This window comes from Myxocyprinus asiaticus, chromosome 18 (assembly GCF_019703515.2).
Source record: "Myxocyprinus asiaticus isolate MX2 ecotype Aquarium Trade chromosome 18, UBuf_Myxa_2, whole genome shotgun sequence".
In the NCBI taxonomy this organism is placed as follows: Eukaryota; Metazoa; Chordata; class Actinopteri; order Cypriniformes; family Catostomidae; genus Myxocyprinus; species Myxocyprinus asiaticus.
The window spans coordinates 4,106,513-4,127,179 of NC_059361.1; the positions used below are offsets into that span (position 1 = coordinate 4,106,513).

At 39.1% G+C, this 20,667-nt stretch overlaps 1 protein-coding gene across 2 annotated transcripts; it reads left to right on the forward strand.

The window, feature by feature from the left end:
• The first annotated feature begins 271 nt into the window (after window positions 1–271).
• On the forward strand, window positions 272–20,485 carry trim35-30 (tripartite motif containing 35-30). Of its 2 annotated transcripts, XM_051724682.1 has the most exons (7): window positions 272–417; window positions 8,220–8,690; window positions 12,819–12,914; window positions 13,005–13,235; window positions 17,445–17,467; window positions 17,556–17,674; window positions 19,507–20,485. In XM_051724682.1, exons 2-7 carry the CDS (start codon window positions 8,286–8,288, stop codon window positions 20,046–20,048), a joined length of 1,416 nt encoding a protein of 471 aa, XP_051580642.1. In that variant the 5' UTR covers window positions 272–417; window positions 8,220–8,285; the 3' UTR covers window positions 20,049–20,485. The 2 variants fall into 2 exon arrangements, with proteins under 2 accessions (XP_051580642.1, XP_051580643.1); XM_051724683.1 differs by lacking the exon at window positions 272–417 and having other exon boundaries at window positions 8,208–8,690.
• The last annotated feature ends 182 nt before the right edge of the window (window positions 20,486–20,667 follow it).

Below are 20,667 nucleotides of genomic sequence, written 5' to 3' on the forward strand. Positions count from 1 at the left end.
CGGTCGCGTCTAGAGGGGATCCCTCTCTCGTCAATCTCGCGAGATTCATGTCTAGAGGGGAATCTCTCTCTCTCGCTCTCTCTCGCTCTCTCTCTCTCTCTCTCTCTCTCTCTCTCTCTCTCTCTCTCTCTCTCTCTCTCGCTCTCTCGTTAATCTCGCGAGATTCGTGTCTAGAGGGGATCCCTCTCTCGTCAATCTCGCGAGATTCTTACACGGCGTTCATTTGAGGTCGCACAGCAACGAAGAGCGCTTGTACAAGCAGTGGCGGTTCTGGCTTAGTTGGTGCCCTAGGCGAGATCCGGCGTAACCCTGGCCAACATTCACTTGCATTGTATGGACCTACAGAGCTGAAATATCCTTCTAAAACTCTTGCATTCTGCAAAAGAAAGAAAGCCATGTCTCTGGAATGTCATGAGGGTGAGTAAATGATGAGAGAATTGTCATATTATATATATATATATATATATATATATGGCAAATTATATTAACATGTACATTATATCATAATGATGGCGCCGCGGATGGCTGCCTCGGTGTGGAGCTCCTCAGTTCTTTTGTTGTTTTTGTTTGTTTGTCCTGTGTTTAGTAATCTTTTTCCAGTCAGTTTTAACAGAGACGAACTGCTGAACATTCGACAGCATGTACCAGACAATCTTTTCCCGGTTTTTGAATATTCAGGCATTTTGCTAGACATTTTAGTTGGAGGCGCAGCTCTGCTGTTCAGGAGACGCAGGCGAGGGAGACGAGCCGGTGCGCTGGTCAAACTCCATCGGCACGGATATCGAACAGTGCTGCCGAGTATTCACTTAGCAAATCTCCGCTCTCTTCCTAACAAAACGGACAAACTACATCTCCTCACCCACACAAACAAGGACTTTTCAACCTCTGCTGCCTTGTGCTTCACAGAAACCTGGCTGAGTGAAGCCATTCCAGACAGCGCATTACATCTGTCGGGCTTCCAGCTGTTCAGAGCGTATCACATCACGGAGTTAACGGGGAAAACGAGAGGCGGTGGAACATGCTTTTATATCAATGAAAGTTGGTGTACAGATGTAACAACATTAAAGAGAATGTGCTGTCCTAATTTGGAAGTGCTCTTTATTAACTGTAAGCCTTTCTACTCGCTGCGGGAGTTTTCCTCGTTTATTTTGGTGAGTGTGTATATCGCACCAAACGCATGTTTGAACACAGCGCTGCAACAGCTGGCTGATCAAATCACAGACACGGACCAACAATACTTGGACTCAGTTATTAATATTCTTGGGGATTTTAACAAAGCAAACCTCACACGTGAACTGCCCAAATACAAACAGCACATTACATGCCCCACCAGAGACAGGAACACACTGGATCATTGCTACACAACAATAAAGGATGCATATCGCTCTGTCCCTAGAGCATCTTTGGGACTATCTGATCACTGTCTGGTTCATGTTCATCCAACCTACAGGCAGAAATTAAAATCAACCAAGCCAGTATTAAGGACTGTAAAGAGATGGATCAATGAAGCAGAGCGGGAACTACAAGCCTGCTTCGATTGCACAGATTGGAGTGTTTTTGAGGCTGCAGCCACAGACCTGGATGAGCTCACAGATACTGTTACATCATATATCAGTTTCTGTGAGGATATGTGCATTCCTACTAGGACTTATTTAAAGTTCAACAATGACAAACCGTGGTTTACAGCAGAGCTCAGGCAGTTTCGTCAGGAAAAAGAGGATGCTTATAGGGGTGGGGATAAAGTCTTGTACAATCAGGCCAGGAACACACTGAACAGGGAAATCAGAGTGGCTAAAAGAAGATACTCTGAGAAGTTGAAAAACAAGTTTTCAGCTAACGACCCTGCATCAGTGTGGAGTGGCATGAAACAACTCACAAATTACAGGACTCCTAATTCCAACCCTGTGGTGGACCAACAACTGGCTGACGACCTGAATGTGTTCTACTGTAGATTTGAAAGGCCCAATCTCACACCCCACACCCATTCTGACCTTCACTTCACACAAACACCAACACCTCCTGCAACCCCCCTCCATCCCCCTTCTACTACTCAACCTGCACTTAAGATCTGTGAAGATGATGTGAGCCACGTCTTTCGGAAACAAAAGACGAGGAAGGCTTCAGGCCCAGATGGTGGCTAACCAGCTGGCCCCCATCTTCACATAGATCTTCAATAGATCACTGGAGCAGTGTGAAGTCCCATGCTGCTTCAAATGCTTAATCATTATTCCTGTCCCAAAGAAACCAAAAATCACAGGACTTAATGACTACAGACCTGTCGCCCTGACGTCTGTGGTCATGAAATCATTTGAGAGACTGGTGTTGGCCCACCTGAAGAACATCACTGGACCCTTTCTAGATCCCCTTCAATTTGCTTATCGAGCAAACAGGTCTGTGGATGATGCAGTCAACATGGGATTGCATCATATCCTGCAACATCTGGACAGACCAGGGACATATGCAAGGATCCTTTTTGTGGAATTCAGTTCAGCTATCAACACCATCATCCCAGCTATACTCCAGAATAAATTACACCAACTCTCTGTTCCCACGTCCATCTGTCAGTGGATCACCAGCTTTCTGACGGACAGGCAGCAGCTTGTGAGACAGGGGAAACTCACTTCCAGCACCTGTACAATCAGCACTGGTGCACCCCAGGGATGTGTGCTCTCCCCACTACTCTTCTCCCTCTACACCAATGACTGCATCGCCAAGGACCCCTCTGTCAAGCTCCTGAAGTTTGCAGACGACACCACTGTCATCGGCCTCATCCGAGATGACGATGAGTCTGCATACAGAAGGGAGGTTGAACAGGCTGTCTGGTGCAGTCAAAACAACCTGGAGCTAAACACGCTCAAAACGGTGGAGATCATTGTGGACTTTAGGAGAAACACCCCAACACTGACCCCCCTCACCATTCTAAACAGCACTGTGGCAGCAGTGGAGTCATTCAGGTTCCTGGGCACTACCATCTCACAGGACCTGAATTGGGAGACCCACATTGACTCCATTGTGAAAAAGGCCCAGCAGAGTTTGTACTTCCTTCGCCAGCTGAGGAAGTTCAACCTGACACAGGCGCTGCTGATACAGTTTTACTCAGTAGTCATTGAGTCTGTCCTCTGCACTTCAATAACTGTCTGGTTTGGTTCAGCTACGAAATCAGACATCAGAAGTTCAGACTGCTGAGAGGATTATTGGTTGCCCCCTGCTCCCCCTTCAAGAACTATACACTTCCAGAGTAAGGAAAAAGGCTGGAAAAATCACTCTGGACCCAAATCACCCTGCCCCATACCTTTTTGAATTGTTGCCTTCTGGCCAACACTTCAGAGCTTTTAGCACCAGAACCGTCAGGCACAGGAACAGTTTTATCCATATCATGAACAGTTAAATTGCCCCATTGAGCAATAACTATGTGCAATACACAGTTTAGTCTTTTGTTATATTTATCCAACACATCCAACCTCTTCTTCCATTTCATTCCTTTAAAAAAAACAAAAAACAAAACATTTGCACTGTACATAACGTATTGTATTAGATTTGCACTACCCATGTGTATGTGTGTATGCATGTATGTGTGTGTCTGTACGTACTACGTATGTGTATAATTAGTTTTATATTTTATTTTTTATTATTATTTATGTCTTAATGTTGTTTTTGTATTGTTGTACACTGGAAGCTCCTGAATCATCCACTAAATTATCATTTCCACTGTGTGCAGTCTCCTGAGTTACAATAATATCACCTCTGTGAATTATTTAGTGAACGAAGGGCAAAATAAAACTCCACATCATTACATCATCTATATAAATAAATTATACATTTTAAAATGTATCTATTTGATTTTGGCTCACTATATTTTATTATGTTATTTTAATCAAGTAAAAACAAAAATCAAAACATTGCAGGAATGAAGGAAGCTGTAAACTGGTGTCTCTCGCTCTCTTTCTCCCACACGCACTCTCTCTCTCTCTCTCTCTCTCTCTCTCTCTCTCTCTCTCTCTCTCTCTCTCTCGATGCATACTGAAAACCAGAGTGCATTGTGGGTAAGAACGAGTGAACGAATGTAGGGAACGAGCAGTTCACTCAGAATTCAGATGCTACTACAACATGGCCAACACCCAAAATAGTGCACTATATAGTGGATAGGGGCGATGTAGTAGCGTCTGAATTCTGAGTGAACTGCTCGTTCCCTACATTTGTTCACTCATTCTTACCCACAGTGCACTCTGATTTTGAGTGTACATCGGATGTACACTCGATGAAGGTTTATTGGTTGGATTTAACAGATTAGACAATTAAACGAAGGAAAGACACAAACCCATCATGAATACACAAATATTCTTAGCTATACAACTATTATAATGATATGAGTTAATAACATGTATCTGTAATAATGTTCACTTTATATGTTTGCTGTAAAGCAGTCAGTTGAAATGATCTCCTCAATTTTATTGGGTGTCATATCCAATCAAGCTGTAATTTTACCAAATTACACAAAACATGTGAAAATATTATTTAATTGTGTGTATTTATGATACATTAGGACAAAGAAGTCAGACATTTTCTATTTCAAAAGCAATAAAAAATTTCCATCAGTCTCTTTTCCATCCCAGTTCTATTAACAATAGAGAATTTGAGGGGGGCCTGGGTATCTCAGCGAGTATTGACGCTGACTATCACCCCTGGAGTCACGAGTTCAAATCCAGGGCGTGCTGAGTGACTCCAGCCAGATCTCCTAAGCAACCAAATTGGCCCGGTTGCTAGGGAGGGTAGAGTCACATGAGGTAACCTCCTCGTGGTCGCGATTAGTCGTTCTCATTCTCAATGGGGCGCATGGTGAGTTGTGCATGGATCGCGGAGAGTAGCATGATCCTCCACATGCTGTGAGTCTCCGCGGTGTCATGCACAACGAGTCACATGATAAGATGCGCACATTGACTGTCCCGGATTGAGGTGAGTAACCACACCACCATGAGGACCTACTAAGTAGTGGAAATTGGGCATTCCAAATTGGGAGAAAAGGGGATAAAGAAAATCATAAAAACAAATAGAGAATTTGAGATGTGCTGGAAATAACACTGTGGTGGGAATTTAAGAAAAAAATCTCAGATGATACAAGAACATACACTGTTGGGCATTGTTAATAGAAAAATTGGAAAAATTGTAAATTAAAAATTAGACAGTGCTAAAGGCTAACATAAACACTCTAATCGGCTAACTTCAGTTTCTCAGTTTGATCTAACCGTAGGGTGACCAGACGTCCCCGTTTTCCAGGGACAGTCCCGGTTTTTGGTGGTCTGTCCTCGACTGGAGCTGTCCCCGTAAATGTCCCCGTTTTTCCCAAGCGTTCAAAACAGCCCGCATAGTGAATTATATTACAAGGCAATAAACTTATCCCGAGCAGCAAAGCCTACCATGTGTTGTTTATTTTGACCAGCAGAGGGGGCTACTCGCATTTTTTGATTTTCTCCCCTTTTTCTCTCCAATTTGGAATGCCCAATTCCCATTGCGCTCTAAGTCATCGTGGTGGTGTAGTGACTCGCCTCAATCCGGGTGGCGGAGGACGAACGGAGGACGACCCACGCATCTTATCACGTGGCTTGTTGAGCGCGTTACGGAGAATAGCGTGAAGCCTCCACACATACTGTCTCCGCGGCTTCCGCACAACTCACCACGCTCCCCACCGAGAGCGAGAACCACATTATAGCGACCATGAGGAGGTTACCCCATGTGACTCTACCCTCCCTAGCAACCGGCCAATTTGGTTGCTTAGGAGACCTGGCTGGAGTCACACAGCATGCCCTGGATTCAAACTCACGACTCCAGGGGTGGTCAAATTCTCTTTTGTTAATAGAACTGGGATGGAAAAGAGACTGATAGAAATGTTTTTTGTTATAAAAAATGGTTGACTTCTTTGTCCTAAGGCTAATTTCATAGCTATCATTTTATGTATCATAAATACACACATGAAACAATATTTTCACACATTTTTTGTAATTTGGCAAAATTACAGCTTGATTGGATATGACGCCCAATAAAATTATTCTGCTCATTTAATATTTAGTCTATTCAGTTGGAAAACATTTGTGTTACATTCATACGAGCAGACAGAGAAGTTAAAAACTAAAATGCAATTTCTAGCCATTTTACATACCCCCAATACCAGGCATTTTTTACCAAGAAAATCCAAGTAAGATACATTTTTTTCTCTCTAGTAAGACCTCTAGGGCAAAAGTCTTATTCTTTATGATAATTTTTTTATTGTTTTCCTGTAAAAATATCTAAAAATCCTTCAAACAGATTTGATTGATCTTGTTTTAGAAACAACACTGCATAAGATATTTCGGTTTTTCAGAGAATGTATTTTTTACGTGTGTATTTTGTCTTACAGAGTTTTTATAGTCAAAACAAGTGAAAAAATCTGCCAGTGCTGAAGAAGTAATCCAAAGTATTTAGATTACATTACTGACCTTGAGTAATCTAACAGAATACATTGCAAATTACATTTTACAGCACGTATTCTGTAATCTGTAATCGAATACATTTCAAAAGTAACCCTCCCAACCCTGCTTACAGTTGATATTTACCTTAAATTTATCTTTGTTACTTCAAAGATCATTTGTCTTGTATTTCATCTCAAGCATGCACTTCACTGACACTTTTGCCACTTGGTTAACAAGCAGCCTAGTTTGACAAAGTGCCTGTCACTAATATCACGCACCATTATCAAACTCTTCTTTAGTGTGAGTAAGCAGTACGTTACAGAATGCTGTCTTGGTCACATTCTTGACATGGGAAAACACAGAAAAAATTCTGTATATATAGATCTGTTTGATTTAAAGTGTGATAAAAACGGAAATATATCTAGTGTAATCTTCTTTCTCACAGAGGTCAGTGAGTACAGCACTCGATAGAAGGTTTAGATTACAGAGAATGGATCAAGATCTCAGTAGCCTACATAAAAGCAAGAATGATGGATGGTGCCCATCAAGTCTATAGATGGATAAAAGTAAAGAGAAACCAGCCAACCTTGTACAATGACTAATTAATTTAATCAGTTATGAATGTCCTAAAAATGAAGATACAAACAACACCTGTACATTATCTGTACATGTTAATATTGACCCTTCGTTCTCTTGAAACCCTTTTGTTGTCCAACATACTTTTTTATTTTCATCCATGGTAAAGGCTTTGTAACTTCCAAACTGTATTCTTTTTGGTTATATGTCACTTAATAATAAAACACTGGCCCCCAAAAAGCATTAACACTTAAGCAACAACTTTGTTAGGTTATATTATAAAACAATAGATACAGTATATCATTCAAAATGAAGATAAATGGACACTTTCTGGTTGATTAAAAGCAATGGCAAAAGTGGCTCAGAAAAGTTACATTGGTTCTGAGTAAAGCTGTAATATAATTAGTTTGCAGATGCCATTGTTTTTTGATAGTTAGGTATCAAATGCAATAATAATTCATGCAACTTAAATGTCCAAAAGTGTCCATGTACTTTTTGGGGCCACTTTATATATATTTGTATTTATGTTGACACCAGTGTCAGGTGTAATCTGATAACAAAGTAATAAATCACTGTTATAAAGTTTCTTTTTACTCAAAACTAAAAGTAGTGTAATACATAACATATTGAATTTGTGTAATCAGATTACAGTTACTGACTTTTAACCAAGTTAATTACTTTTAAGTACATTTCTAGGGCTACACATATTTCTAAAATAATATCATTTATGTAGAATACATTTAAAACATGAATTGTTGTAAAGGAGAAACGTGAGGTGCTGAGTGTAGGACTTGTGTGCGACAATGAACGAGGAGGAAATATAGACATTTTCTTACATTTATTGAGCAGAAAAGTGTTTTAAAAAGTAACATTTACTTTTTAAATTAAGTAATCAGTAAGTAATCTGATTAAAACTAGATAATCAATTTGTAGTGGATTACTTTTTTGAACAACTTACCCAACACTGGTCGACACCAGCACCAAGTGAAATTCCTTTAATACTTGCGTCCGACAGTTTCTAAAGTCTACTTAATTATTGAATACAAGTATTTTACTTCAATGTGTTACTGTGGAAGCACAATATAAAATACTTTCTTGCCAATATAGAACATATAGAATATTGAAAACTGTACACAATAGATGGTTCTGTTGAAATACTTTCATTGTGTTGACACTTATTAGCTCCACCCCAATTTGCAGGTGTCTGGGATATAAGCACAGCTGAGAGACACACTTGCATGTTTTTTGACAAATAGAGGAACTAAAATGGCTTGTAGACAGTCTCTTAGCGAGAAGGATTTCAGCTGCCCTATTTGCTGTGACATCTTCAAGGATCCAGTTCTTCTGGCCTGCTCACACAGCATCTGTAAGGGCTGTGTGCAAACCTTCTGGAACCGTAGGGGAACACGGAATTGTCCCATCTGCAGAACTGTCTCCTCCAACCCTGATCCACCCATAAACATTGTGCTGAGAGACATATGTGTGCTGCTGAGAGAAGAAACATCTCCGGACGTTCCTGAAGAGACGGCAGGGTCCTGTGGTCTTCATGGAGATCCTCTTACTTTCTTCTGTATGGAAGATAAACAACCAGTCTGTGAAAAATGCAGAAACACTAAACTGCATAAGAACCATTGCATCCGTTCAACAAAGGATGCATCACAGGATTTAAGGGTAAGATGTCAGATTGTACGGAAATACAGCCTTTACAATAATTGTAAATAGTACAAGTGGAATCTAGTGACCCTTTAAGATTTCACTGTTGTAAGTGTCAGATTTAATGGAGTGGAAACGTTTTAAAGTTGAAATATGAAAGCTGTCCTGTTAGACAGGTCTTATGAGAGAGCTGCAGATAGCACTTATATGACACACATGCCCACACAAAAACAAATGCTTCATGGGAACTTTGCTGATAAAGTCACACATAGGCTGGATGCACCTGATTAAGGTTGGATATTCAGGTTTTTACAGATGCCCTATTTATGTTTAGCATTTTGTCAACAAAGCTGATAAAATTGTCATGTTACAGGTGGATGGTGCTTTAGAAAACATCAGAGGCACAAATAAGATCTCTTTAATATCTCAGTTGTTTCTCATAGACAGCTATGAGATTAAATAGAGAAACAAATGGAGAGTTATGTTGAAATCTCCTGCTTCTCAGATGTTTCTCCTTAGAAAAAGAGCCCATTAATCTCACATGTGTCTCCTCAAGAGATCTCAACAGTATCTCAACAATATCTCACACTGTGCTCCAGTTTGCCAAGATACCAGTCTGCAATCAAGTCAGAGATTTCATGGACTCAATATGGAAAATTATCTCAAGAAATTTTAGGACGTGTGAGATTGCAAGTTTATATCTCACAATTGAGAATTTATATTGTGCAATTTCAACTTAATGTCTCCCAGTTCCAACTTTTTATTTCGCAATTGTGACTTTGTTTCTCATAATTTCAAGTTTATATCTCTAAACTGTGAGTTTATATCTTGTAATTGTGACTATATCTTGCAGTCTGGAGTTTATATCTCACAGTTGCTATTTAATATCTATTAATTGTGACTTTTTTTCTCATAATGTCTAGTTTACATATTGCAATTGCGAGAAATTGTCACAATTGTAAGATATAAACTTGCAGATCCAAGATATAAACCTGCAATTATACACACTTGTGAAGTATAAAGCCTAGCAATTGTGATTTTATATCTGAGAGTTTCTTGTTTAAATCTCACAGTTGCAACTTTATATCTTGCAATTGCAACTTTATTTCTCGGAATTATGAGTTAATATCTCGGAAGTGTGACTTTATATTTTTGAATTTTTAGTTCATATCTCAAAGTCGCATCTACTTATCTCGCAATTGCGACTTTATGTCTCTGAATTGTGAGTTTATATCTCGGAAGTGTGAGTTTATATCTCGGAAGTGTGAGTTTATATTTCGGAATTTTGAGTTAATATCTTGGAATTGTGAGTTTATATCTTGGAATTGTGAGTTTACATCCGCAATTGTGACTTTATATCTGGTAATTTGGAATTTAAAATCTCAGAATTGTAAGTTTATATCTTGGAATTGTGACTATATATCGGAATTGCGAGTTTATATCTCGGAAGTGTGAGTTTTTATCTCGGAATTGTGAGTTTATATCTCAGAATTGTGACTTTATATCTGGTAATTTGGAATTTAAAATCTCAGAATTGTAAGTTTATATCTTGGAATTGTGACTATATATCGGAAGTGTGAGTTTATATCTCGGAATTGTGAGTTTATGTCTCGGAATTGTGACTATATCTCGGAATTGTGAGTTTATATCTCGGAAGTGTGAGTTTTTATCTCAGAATTGTGAGTTAATATCTTGGAATTGCGAGTGTATATCTCGGAATTGCGAGTTTGTATCTCAGAATTGCGAGTTTATATCTCGGATGTGTGAGTTTATATCTCGGAATTGTGAGTTTATATCTTGGAATTGTGACTATATATCGGAATTGCGAGTTTATATCTCGGAAGTGTGAGTTTTTATCTCGGAATTGTGAGTTTATATCTCGGAATTGTGAGTTTATATCTCGGAATTGTGAGTTTATATCTCAGATTGTAAATGTATATCTCGGATTGTGAGTTTAAATCTCATAATTGTGACTTCACATCTTGTAATTGTGAGTTTATATCTTGGAACTGTGAGTTAATATCTGGGAATTGTGAGTTGAAGTGTTTTAAGTATGTGGAATTGTATGTCTCTGTTTTGGGAATTGTTATTGTATATGTTATATGTATGTAAATGTTGTGTATGTTATACACACTGCAGCTGCCGAGTCCAAGAAAAATGTCCCTAAGGGTACAATAAAGTAAATAATGTAAAGTGAAGTAAAGTTTAAAATATCTGTATTGTGAGTTTATACAGTATCTTGGAATTGTGAGTTTATGTCTCGGAATTGTGACTTTATATCTTATAATTCCAGTTTTACTTGTCATAATTATATGTTTATATCTTACAATTGTTACTGGATATGGTGAAATTGTGAGTTTACATCTCGGAATTGTGAGTTTATATCTTGGAATTGTTAATTTATGTCTCGGAATTGTGAGTTTACAGTTATATCTCTGAATTGCAAGTTTATATCTCGGAATTGTACATTTATATCTCGGAATTATGAGTTTATATCACACAGTTGCAGCTTTATATCTCATAACTGGAACTTTACTTCCCTTAATTATACATTTATATCTTGCAATTGTGAGAAATAAAGACGCAATTGCAAGATATAAACTTGCAACTCTGAGATAGAAACTCTCAATTACAGTAAGGTGACCAGATTTCTGAAATGAAAAACAGGGACATTTCTAGTTCAGTGGTAAATATGTCATTGAAATTTCACGTTACTTATCTATGTATTAAAAAAGGGGGACAATTTGGATCTTATGTATTCTGACCATGGTGAATGTAGTAATGTGATGAATCCTTTTTAATTGTCTTCTGTTACATATGAGTTCATTCTTTTTAACACTGTATACAGTAGATGACACTGTGGCATAAAAGTGAACTAAACAACATATATAAACAATGATTGAATATAGGAATTATTGCAGCTGACTCTAGTCACACTCTTTACATCTCTCTTCTAAAATTCCTTCTCTTCTCCTGTTTTCCTTCACCTTTACCTGACACTTTCCTGAAAGTAAGATGGTAGGCTGCTAACTTGCTTGCTGGCAAACTGGCAGAGGAATTTCAAAAGAAATGAGCTCACTTGACTGCCATTTTCCTCCGTATTACAACTGAAATCATATGAAAATCTTACACTATGTATTATATCAGGGCCTGAAAATCATTGTTGTTTTAGGGCCTCTAGTGTTCATTTTTCCACGACACGGAAACTGCCGTGACTGTTTTGAACGTGCAGTAAAGACGGGGACATTTCCGGAGACAGCTCCAGTCGGGGAAAAAAACGTCAAAACCGGTACTGTCCCCGGAAAACGAGGACGTCTCACCCTAAATTACAAGAAATAAAGTCACAATTGTAAGATATAAAGTCAGAATTACCTATTTATTTTTATTTTTATTACAGGGTGTGATCATGTTGCAGCCTGATCTCACAGTGAAATCGGAATGAGTAGACCGACTTTTCTTTCGTCAAAATCGGTATACATTGATACTGTTTCACTGCCCCCAGTGGCCAAAGCAGAAAGTGTTGTAGGGCATATGGGCACATGTGAGCTCCATTTATGTCCAGGAGAGGTCGCCAAAAGCTAGTAGTGAAGCAAGTTGTTTTCAGTTTTACAGGACTTTATACAATGAAGAGAAAAGCATATATTTATAGATTCTATCCCCCAACCCAAACCCAAACCTTACCTTAACATTAGTGGAGTAAAAAAGTTATGTTAGAGGGAAAAGTGAAACCTTCGAATCATGCTCATCATTGATTATTCAAACGTGGTTTCTGCCTGGCTTGAACCCTAGTCTCCCATGAAGCTGATGCAACGCACTGCCAATCGCACCAGGTAGAAAGGTAAATGCATGGAAACCACTGCAAACATGTCTGAATACAGTCGCAGATCCTAGGGTACCGAAACTATCGGAAACATTATGCCGACTTCACGTGTGATAATGTCGTCAAGACACCATACCTGAGCAACTTCTTAGCAATTCTCTGGGAACATATAAAACATTGATTTAAATATTTCACCAAAAACACAAACTAAAAAGTTTGATAAAACCACTGGGTATGAAATGATGAAATGCATATACTTAATATACAACCTGTGATCATGTTTTTCACTGTCTTACATTTGCTAATATGTGATGAACTCTTTATAGCAATTGCTCCATGTAAAACTACGGGCTTTTGAGGAGAAACTGGGAGTGTATAACAGATTTAAACAGTTCTGCGATGAAACAGTGGAGTACATAAAGGTAAATGTGCCAGGAGAAGATTCCAACATTTACACAGTGTAACTACCTTATAAATCATTCAGGCTGATTTTGCTGTTATTTTGTGTCCAGATGCAGAGCCAGCACACAGAGACTCAAATTAAGGAGGCATTTGAAAAGCTTCACCAGTTTCTAGAAAATGAAAAGGCAGCCAGAATAACTGCACTGAGGAGAGAAGAGGAACAGAAGAGTGAGATCATTAAAAAGAAGATGGAAGAGATTAGATCAGGGATCTTATCTCTCTCACGCATTATTGAGTCCATCGAGGAACAACTTGTAAGGAATGACTTCACATTTCTTGTGGTAAGGAACACTTTGTTTGGTTTCTTAAAGGGGTCTTATCATTATTTATTTAGTTTTTTAATTTTTAGTATTTATTTCCCCCTGAGCCATAATTTATTTTAACATGACCATTTTCCACTCTCACTCTGACCTAGAGCTTCTGTCACCAAGAAAAATTCCTTGTATGTGTAAGCATACTTGGCAATAAAGCTCATTTTGATTCTGATGTGTACGGTCCATTTTTGTGTCTGTACCTTTAAGACTTCTATGTAAACATGTCAAATGCTTATTTACAGCTGGTAATGTCCTACTTCCTCCTTATTTCTTCACCTCAGTGGACCGACCAAGTTGTTGAACTCGTTGTTGTAGGCATTGTGACTCATGAATGTGTACATATTAGATGTCAACCGATATATTGTTTTTGCTGAATAATCAGCGCTTATAGTTACTTTTGGATTGGATGTTATAAAAATGGCTTGTATTAAGTTTGGACATTATATTGAACATTTATTTATATAGTCTTTATTGATTTAATTAGTGTTAACTTTTTCCATTATTTGTTTGTGCGAGCAGCTGAGAGCACAGACACTTCAAAATAAGAGTCCCAGGCATATCAGAATCAGAATAAGCTTTATTGCCAAGTATGCTTACACATACAAGGAATCTGTCTTGGTGACAGAAGCTTCTGGTGCAAGAACAATACAACAACAAGATAGAGATAAACATAAGTCTATATAGCAATACACAATAAGACAAATATATATATAGAGAGAGAGAGAGCGAGCGAGCGAGAGAGAGAGAGAGAGAGAGAGATACGTATGTACAAATATGTTATATACAGATAGAGAAAGGGAATGTAATGGCAGATTAGGTAGGATGTGTTAAATAAATATTAATAGACTAAGCTGTGTATTGCACATAATTATTATTACAATGGGGCAGTTTTAACAGTTCATGAGATGGATAGCCTGAGGGAAAAAACTGTTCCTGTGCCTGACGGTTCTGGTGCTCAAAGCTCTGAAGCGTCGGCCAGAAGGCAACAGTTCAAAAAGGTAGTGGGCTGGGTGAGTGGGGTCCAGAGTGATTTTTCCAGCCCTTTTCCTCACTCTGGAAGTGTACAGTTCTTGAATGGAGGGCAGGGGGAAACCAATAATCTTCTCAGCAGTCCGAACTGTCCTTTGTAGTCTTCTGATGTCTGATTCCGTAGCTGAACCAAACCAGACAGTTATTGAAGTGCAAAGGACAGACTCAATGACTGCTGAGTAAAACTGTATCAGCAGCGCCTGTGGCAGGTTGAATTTCCTCAGCTGGTGAAGGAAGTACAACCTCTGCTGGGCCTTTTTCACAATGGAGTCAGTGTGTGTCTCCCACTTCAGTTCCTGTGAGATGGTAGTGCCCAGGAACCTGAATGAACCCACAGCTGCCATAGTGCTGTTTAGAATGGTGAGGTGGGTCAGTGTTGGGTGTTCCTCCTAAAGTCCACAATCATCTCCACCGTTTTGAGCATGTTCAGCTCAAGGTTGTTTTGACTGCACCAGACAGCCAGCTGTTCAACCTCCCTTCTGTATGCAGACTCATCGTCATCTCGGATCAGGCCAATGACAGTGGTATCTTCTGAAAACTTCAGGAGCTTAACAGAGGGGTCCTTGGCAATGCAGTCATTGGTGTAGAAGGAAAGAGTAGTGGGGAGGGCACACATCCCTGGGGGGCACTAGTGCTGATTGTACAGGTGCTAGAAGTGAGTTTCCCCTGTCTCATAAGCTGCTGCCTGTCCGACAGAAAGCTGGTAATCTTCCCGCTCTGCTTCATTGGTCCATCTCTTTACAGTCCTTACTACTGGCTTGGTTGATTTTAATTTCTGCCTGTAGGTTGGAAGAACATGAACCAGACAGTGATCAGATAGTCCCAAAGCTGCTCTAGGGACAGAGTGATATGCATCCTTTATTGTTGTGTAGCAATGATCCAGTATGTTCCTGTCTCTGGTGGGGCATGTAATGTGCTGTTTGTGTTTGGGCAGTTCACGTGTGAGATTTGCTTCGTTAAAATCCCCAAGAATAATAATAACTGAGTCCGGGTAATGTTGTTACGTGTCTGTGATTCGATCAGCCAGCTGTTGCAGCGCCGCATTCAAACACACGTTTGGCGCAATATACACACTCACCAGAATAAACGAGGAAAACAACGAGTAGAAAGAAAGAGCGCTTCCAAATTAGGACAGCACATCCTCTTTAATGTTGTTACATCTGTACACCAACTTTCATTGATATAAAAGCATGTTCCACCGCCTCTCGTTTTCCCCGTTAACTCCGTGATGCGATCCGCTCTGAACAGCTGAAAGCCCGGCAGATGTAATGCGCTGTCCGGAATGGCTTCACTCAGCCAGGTTTCTGTGAAGCACAAGACAGCAGAGGTTGAAAAGTCCTTGTTTGTGCAGGTGAGGAGATGTAGTTCGTCTGTTTTGTTAGGAAGATAGTGGGGATTTGCAAGATAAATGCTCGGCAGCGTTGTTTGAAAGCCCTGCCGACGGAGTTTGACCAGCGCACTGGCTCATCTTCCTCGCCTGTGTCTCCTGAACAACAAAGCCGCGCCTCCAACTTAAATGTCTAGCAAAACATCTGAATATTCAAAAACCGGGAAAAGACTATCTGGTATAAGCTGTCGAATGTTCAGCAGTTCGTCTCTGGTAAAACTGACTGGAAAAAATGACTAAACACAGGACAAACAAACAAAAACAACAAAACTCCAAGAATGACTCCACTGCTGCCACAGTGCTGTTTAGAATGGTGAGGGTGGTCAATGTTGGGGTGTTCCTCCTAAAGTTCACTATCATCTCCACTCTTTTGAGCGTGTTCAGCTCCAGGTTGTTTTGATTGCACCAGACAGCCAGCTGTTCAACCTCCCTTCTGTATGCAGACTCGTCATCATCTTGGATGAGGCTGATGACAGTAATGTCATCTGCAAACTTCAGGAGGTAGTGGAGTCATTTGTGTACAGCTAGAAGAGTAGTGGGGAGAGCACACAGCCCTGGGGTCACCAGTGCTGATTGTACATGTGCTGGAAGTGAATTTCCCCAGTCTCACTAACTGCTGCTTATCCGTCAGAAAGCTGGTGATCCACTGGCAGATAGACGTGGGAACAGAGAGCTGGGTTAATTATTCCATAGGAGAGCAGGGATGATGGTGTTGAAAGCTGAACTGAAGTCCACAAAAAGGATCCTTGCATATGTCCCTGGTCTGTCCAGATGTTGCAGGATATGATGCAATCCCATGTTGTCTGCATCATCCATAGACCTGTTTGCTCAATAAGCAAATTGAAGGGGATCCAGAAAGGGTCCAGTGATGTTCTTCAGGTGGGCCAACACCAGTCTCTCAAATGACTTCATGACCGCAGACGTCAGAGTGACGGGTCTGTAGTCGTTAAGTCCTGTGATTTTGGGTTTCTTTGGGATGGGGATTATGGTGGAGCATTTGAAGCAGCAGGGACTTCACACTGCTCCAATGATCTGTTGAAGATCTGTGTGAAGATGGGGGCCAGATGGTCAGCACAGGATTTTAGATAAGTGGGTGAAACACTTGTTTTGAAGTCCTGCATTATGAACCAAGTCTTCATCTTTCCTTGTTATTATTGGGATTTCAGTCACAAAATGAACTGCATCAGGGATTTAATTAATTTTGGACACTTGTAGCCTCTATGTCTGTGTCCGTGACAGTAAGGAAATATCAGAAAATGTTGAACATATTTAATAAATCGATTTAAAAGCTCACAGCACCTTAGTTATCGGTCAACCTCTCATTAAGGGCTTTTTTAAACTTTGCCTATAGAGCCCCCAAATATGGTCCCCCTTGTGAGGGGGAATATAAAATATATATTTAAAAATATTTAAAATAAATATGTATAAAAAAATACTCCAAAAATATTTATTTTGTATTGTTTATGTTGTTGTTGTTTTTTAATACCATCGTATTTTTATGTTTAATGTTTGTTTATAAGCCTTAAGAGAAACATTTTCCATTAAATTCAAATGTATTTGTATAGAGTATGTTTGCGTAGTAAATCACATTGTTTTATTTCAAAAGTTCAAGAATAATTAGATTTTTAATGATGTGACACCTTAATATTTGAAATTACTGAATCTTTAGGTATATTTTCTAATCAGATAAAATATAAATCTTTATGCTTCTCATCTACATTGTTTATTTATTTATTTATTTATTTGTGTGTGTTTTTTAGAATTACAAGGCTGCAGTTGAAAGGTAAGTTGTTGAGAAAGAGTTGTGTCTTTCTCTTCTGTGGTAAAGAATCCAAACCCACAGTGGTACTAACTCCTAAATTCCCTTCCAGAACACAGTGTACACTGCAGGATCATGTAAGACCTTCAGGAGTGCTCATTGATGTCGCAAAACATGTGGGTAACATGACGTTTAACGTGTCAAAGAAACTGCAAGCCATCGTCAGATACAGTGAGTAAAGAAGTTACAATATTGTACTGCTTTGTAAATTTACTCTTAAGTTAAATAAATATTATATAATAAATAATAATATTCATAATAAATATTATATAACATTTTATATTATATACAATATAAATATATATAAATATTCTCCTGAGACCCGAGCGTGACTGCTGTGTGCATTTTTCATTTCCCCTTATTATTTGTAACTAGTAGCATCTAAGAAACATGCTAAAAAAAAAACATTTTTTTAGACTAAATAGTTTTCCTAAAAACTGATGTCCAAACTGATGAAAGTGGGACTAAGTTGTGAAATTTTAAATAATACCAATCTATATAAAGTCAGATTTAAAAAAAATAAATAAAACTGTTTATTAAGTTTCCAGGAGTTTTGGTTATTCATTTTTTTTTTTTTTTTTTTTTAGATGTTCCAGACATTACATCAGAAATTAGCATAACAAATTCATTCAAATTCAAAGTAATGCCAAGCATCGTCTAATCACTGCCAACCATGTTAAAATACAATTTTGCATGAAACATTCTGAATCTATGTACTGATTATTGTCCCATGTCTGACAATCATGTTGAGTGGTCCAAACATCATCTGCAGCCTGAAACTGAAACTTTTGACCGGATTTTAGGAGTGAATGCACTTAGCTGCATAGAGAGCTATAGGATGCTCCCTTGCTCCCTATTTAGTGAATGACTTAACCTCCAGTGTGCTGTCTGTCTGCACTGGTCTCAGTACAGTTCAAAATGCACCTTATTTTCATCCTAACTCCATATGAAGCCTCTGAAAGCAAAATGTTTCAGCTTTTGGATAAACCCATTAATTCTTCAGGAAAATGAGCCTATAGTCCACGTACGTGGTTATTGTGTTCAACAGTGTGCCGTTTCACGATAAATCGATGACATTTTTAAAATGGCATATCGGATTAAAATAAAGACTCTAATCTTTTGACTCAAAAATGTTTTAATGTGAAGACTTAATGTAGTTTCTTACCAGATGTGGTTTTGTTGCTGTTTCTCCCAAAGACAAATGCCGCCGTGATCAGCCATGTTGTTTGATCACATGAAAGTTTAACACTTCTTTTTTTGTTTTGGATTTTTCTCCTTTTTCACCCAATTTGGAATGTCCAATTCCCAGTGCACTTTTAAGTCCTCGTGGTGGCGTAGTGACTCGCCTCAATCCAGGTGACGGAGGATGAATCCCAGTTGCCTCTGCCTCTGAGACCATCAACCCACGCATCTTATCACGTGGCTTGTTGAGCGCGTTGCCACGGAGACATAGTACGTGTGGAGGCTTCACGCCATCCACCGCGGCATTCGCGCTCAACTCACCACGCGCCCCACCGACAACGAACCATATTATAGCGACCACTAGGAGGTTACCCCATGTGACTCTACCCTCCCTAGCAACCGGGCCAATTTGGTTGCTTAGGAGACCTGGCTGGAGTCACTCAGCACACCCTGGATTCGAACTAGCGATCTCCAGGGGTGGTAGCCAGCATCTTTATCACTGAACTACCCAGGCCACCCTGAAAGTTTAACACTTTTAATGACAGCCCAGAGTCTCCTGAACTGAGATCAGTTAGTTTAAATTCAGTTAAATTATGCTAAGCCTATAGCGAAGCCAAAGCATAATGTCCATGCATGTGGACGCGGGGTCTCAGGAGAATATTTATAAAAAAATGATATGTTTATTATTAATTTATATAAATAAATATTATAATAAATATTTCTTTGTGGAAGTTAAAAAGGCTGTTCAATTTTAAAAGTGTAGTACTATCATTATGTCATCAATGTGAGCACGATGAACATCAATCTCTCTTTCTCTCCAGCCCCAGTAACTCTCGACCCCAACACTGCCCATCCGTATCTTGTTGTGTCAGATGATCTGACTAGTATAGTTTACACTGATGAGCTCTTCCAGCAACTTCCAGCAAACCCAGAGAGATTCGATGGCTACACAAGTGTTCTTGGTTCTCAGGGCTTTAGTTCAGGGACCCACAGCTGGGACATTGAGGTTGGAGACAGCACCGCCTGGGCTGTAGGTGTGGTCACAGAGTCGGCATTCAAGAACAGAGAGAATCCCTCCAAGACGGGCTTGTGGTACGTGGGTTTCTGCAATGGTAAATACGGGAAGGGCTGTTCTCCAGAGATTCTGACTCTTTTACGGGTGAGCCAGAAAATTCAGAGGATCAGCGTGCAGCTGGACTGGGACAAGGGGAAAGTGATATTCACCGAATCGGCTCATAATATCGCTCTGCATGTTTTTAAACACACTTTCACTGAGAGAGTATTCCCCTACTTTTATAATCATTGCAAGCTACATCCGCTGAGAATAATACCAGTAAAGACGATTGTTAACACACAAATTTAGAGCGAACAACCATGTATAAAAGTTTCTATAAATTGATTTTAGGTTAACTGGGATGTCTACATACAAAATCTAGTTGTCTCAAACATTTGTAATGTAGTCTAAAAAGAAAACTGAAACAAAACAATGTATTGTTGTGGCTATAAACACTTTTAAAGGAAGGTATAGTAATAAGCATCTTCGCATGTACATATGTAAATTCACTCATATTTAATTCAATAACTGTACATAACCCTATCTTGCACATACATTACCACTTGCAGGTTTACATATGCCATTCTGTTATATGTCCTATTATTTGTATATCTGTTTATACTCTTACCTTGTTTTATATTCTGTGTCTCACTGTAATGTTCTGTGTGCACTTGTTTCTCTTATCACCAAAAAAAATTCCTTGTGTATGTGAGAACACTTGGCAATAAAGCTCATTCTGATTCTGATTTATGCCTTAGTATCTAATGACAATAATAAAAAACTTTTGTATCTTGTTGCAAAGATCTACCATCTTATTTGAATTTCACAGTAATCATCATTGCCGTTTGCCACCATTACAGTTATGATGCAGTAAAATGTAGGCAGCTCACAACAGTACATTTAGGAACAGATCTTATTTCTCATATCG

What these genes read in the sequence shown, in the direction of transcription:
- trim35-30 (XM_051724682.1), top strand. Translation starts at nt 8,286, where the DNA reads ATGGCTTGTAGACAGTCTCTTAGCGAGAAGGATTTCAGCTGCCCTATT. An exon ending in AAACAGTGGAGTACATAAAG is followed by an intron (nt 12,915 to 13,004) that starts GTAAATGTGCCA and finishes TTTTGTGTCCAG; the next exon opens with ATGCAGAGCCAGCACACAGA. An exon ending in GCAAGCCATCGTCAGATACA is followed by an intron (nt 17,675 to 19,506) that starts GTGAGTAAAGAA and finishes CTTTCTCTCCAG; the next exon opens with CCCCAGTAACTCTCGACCCC.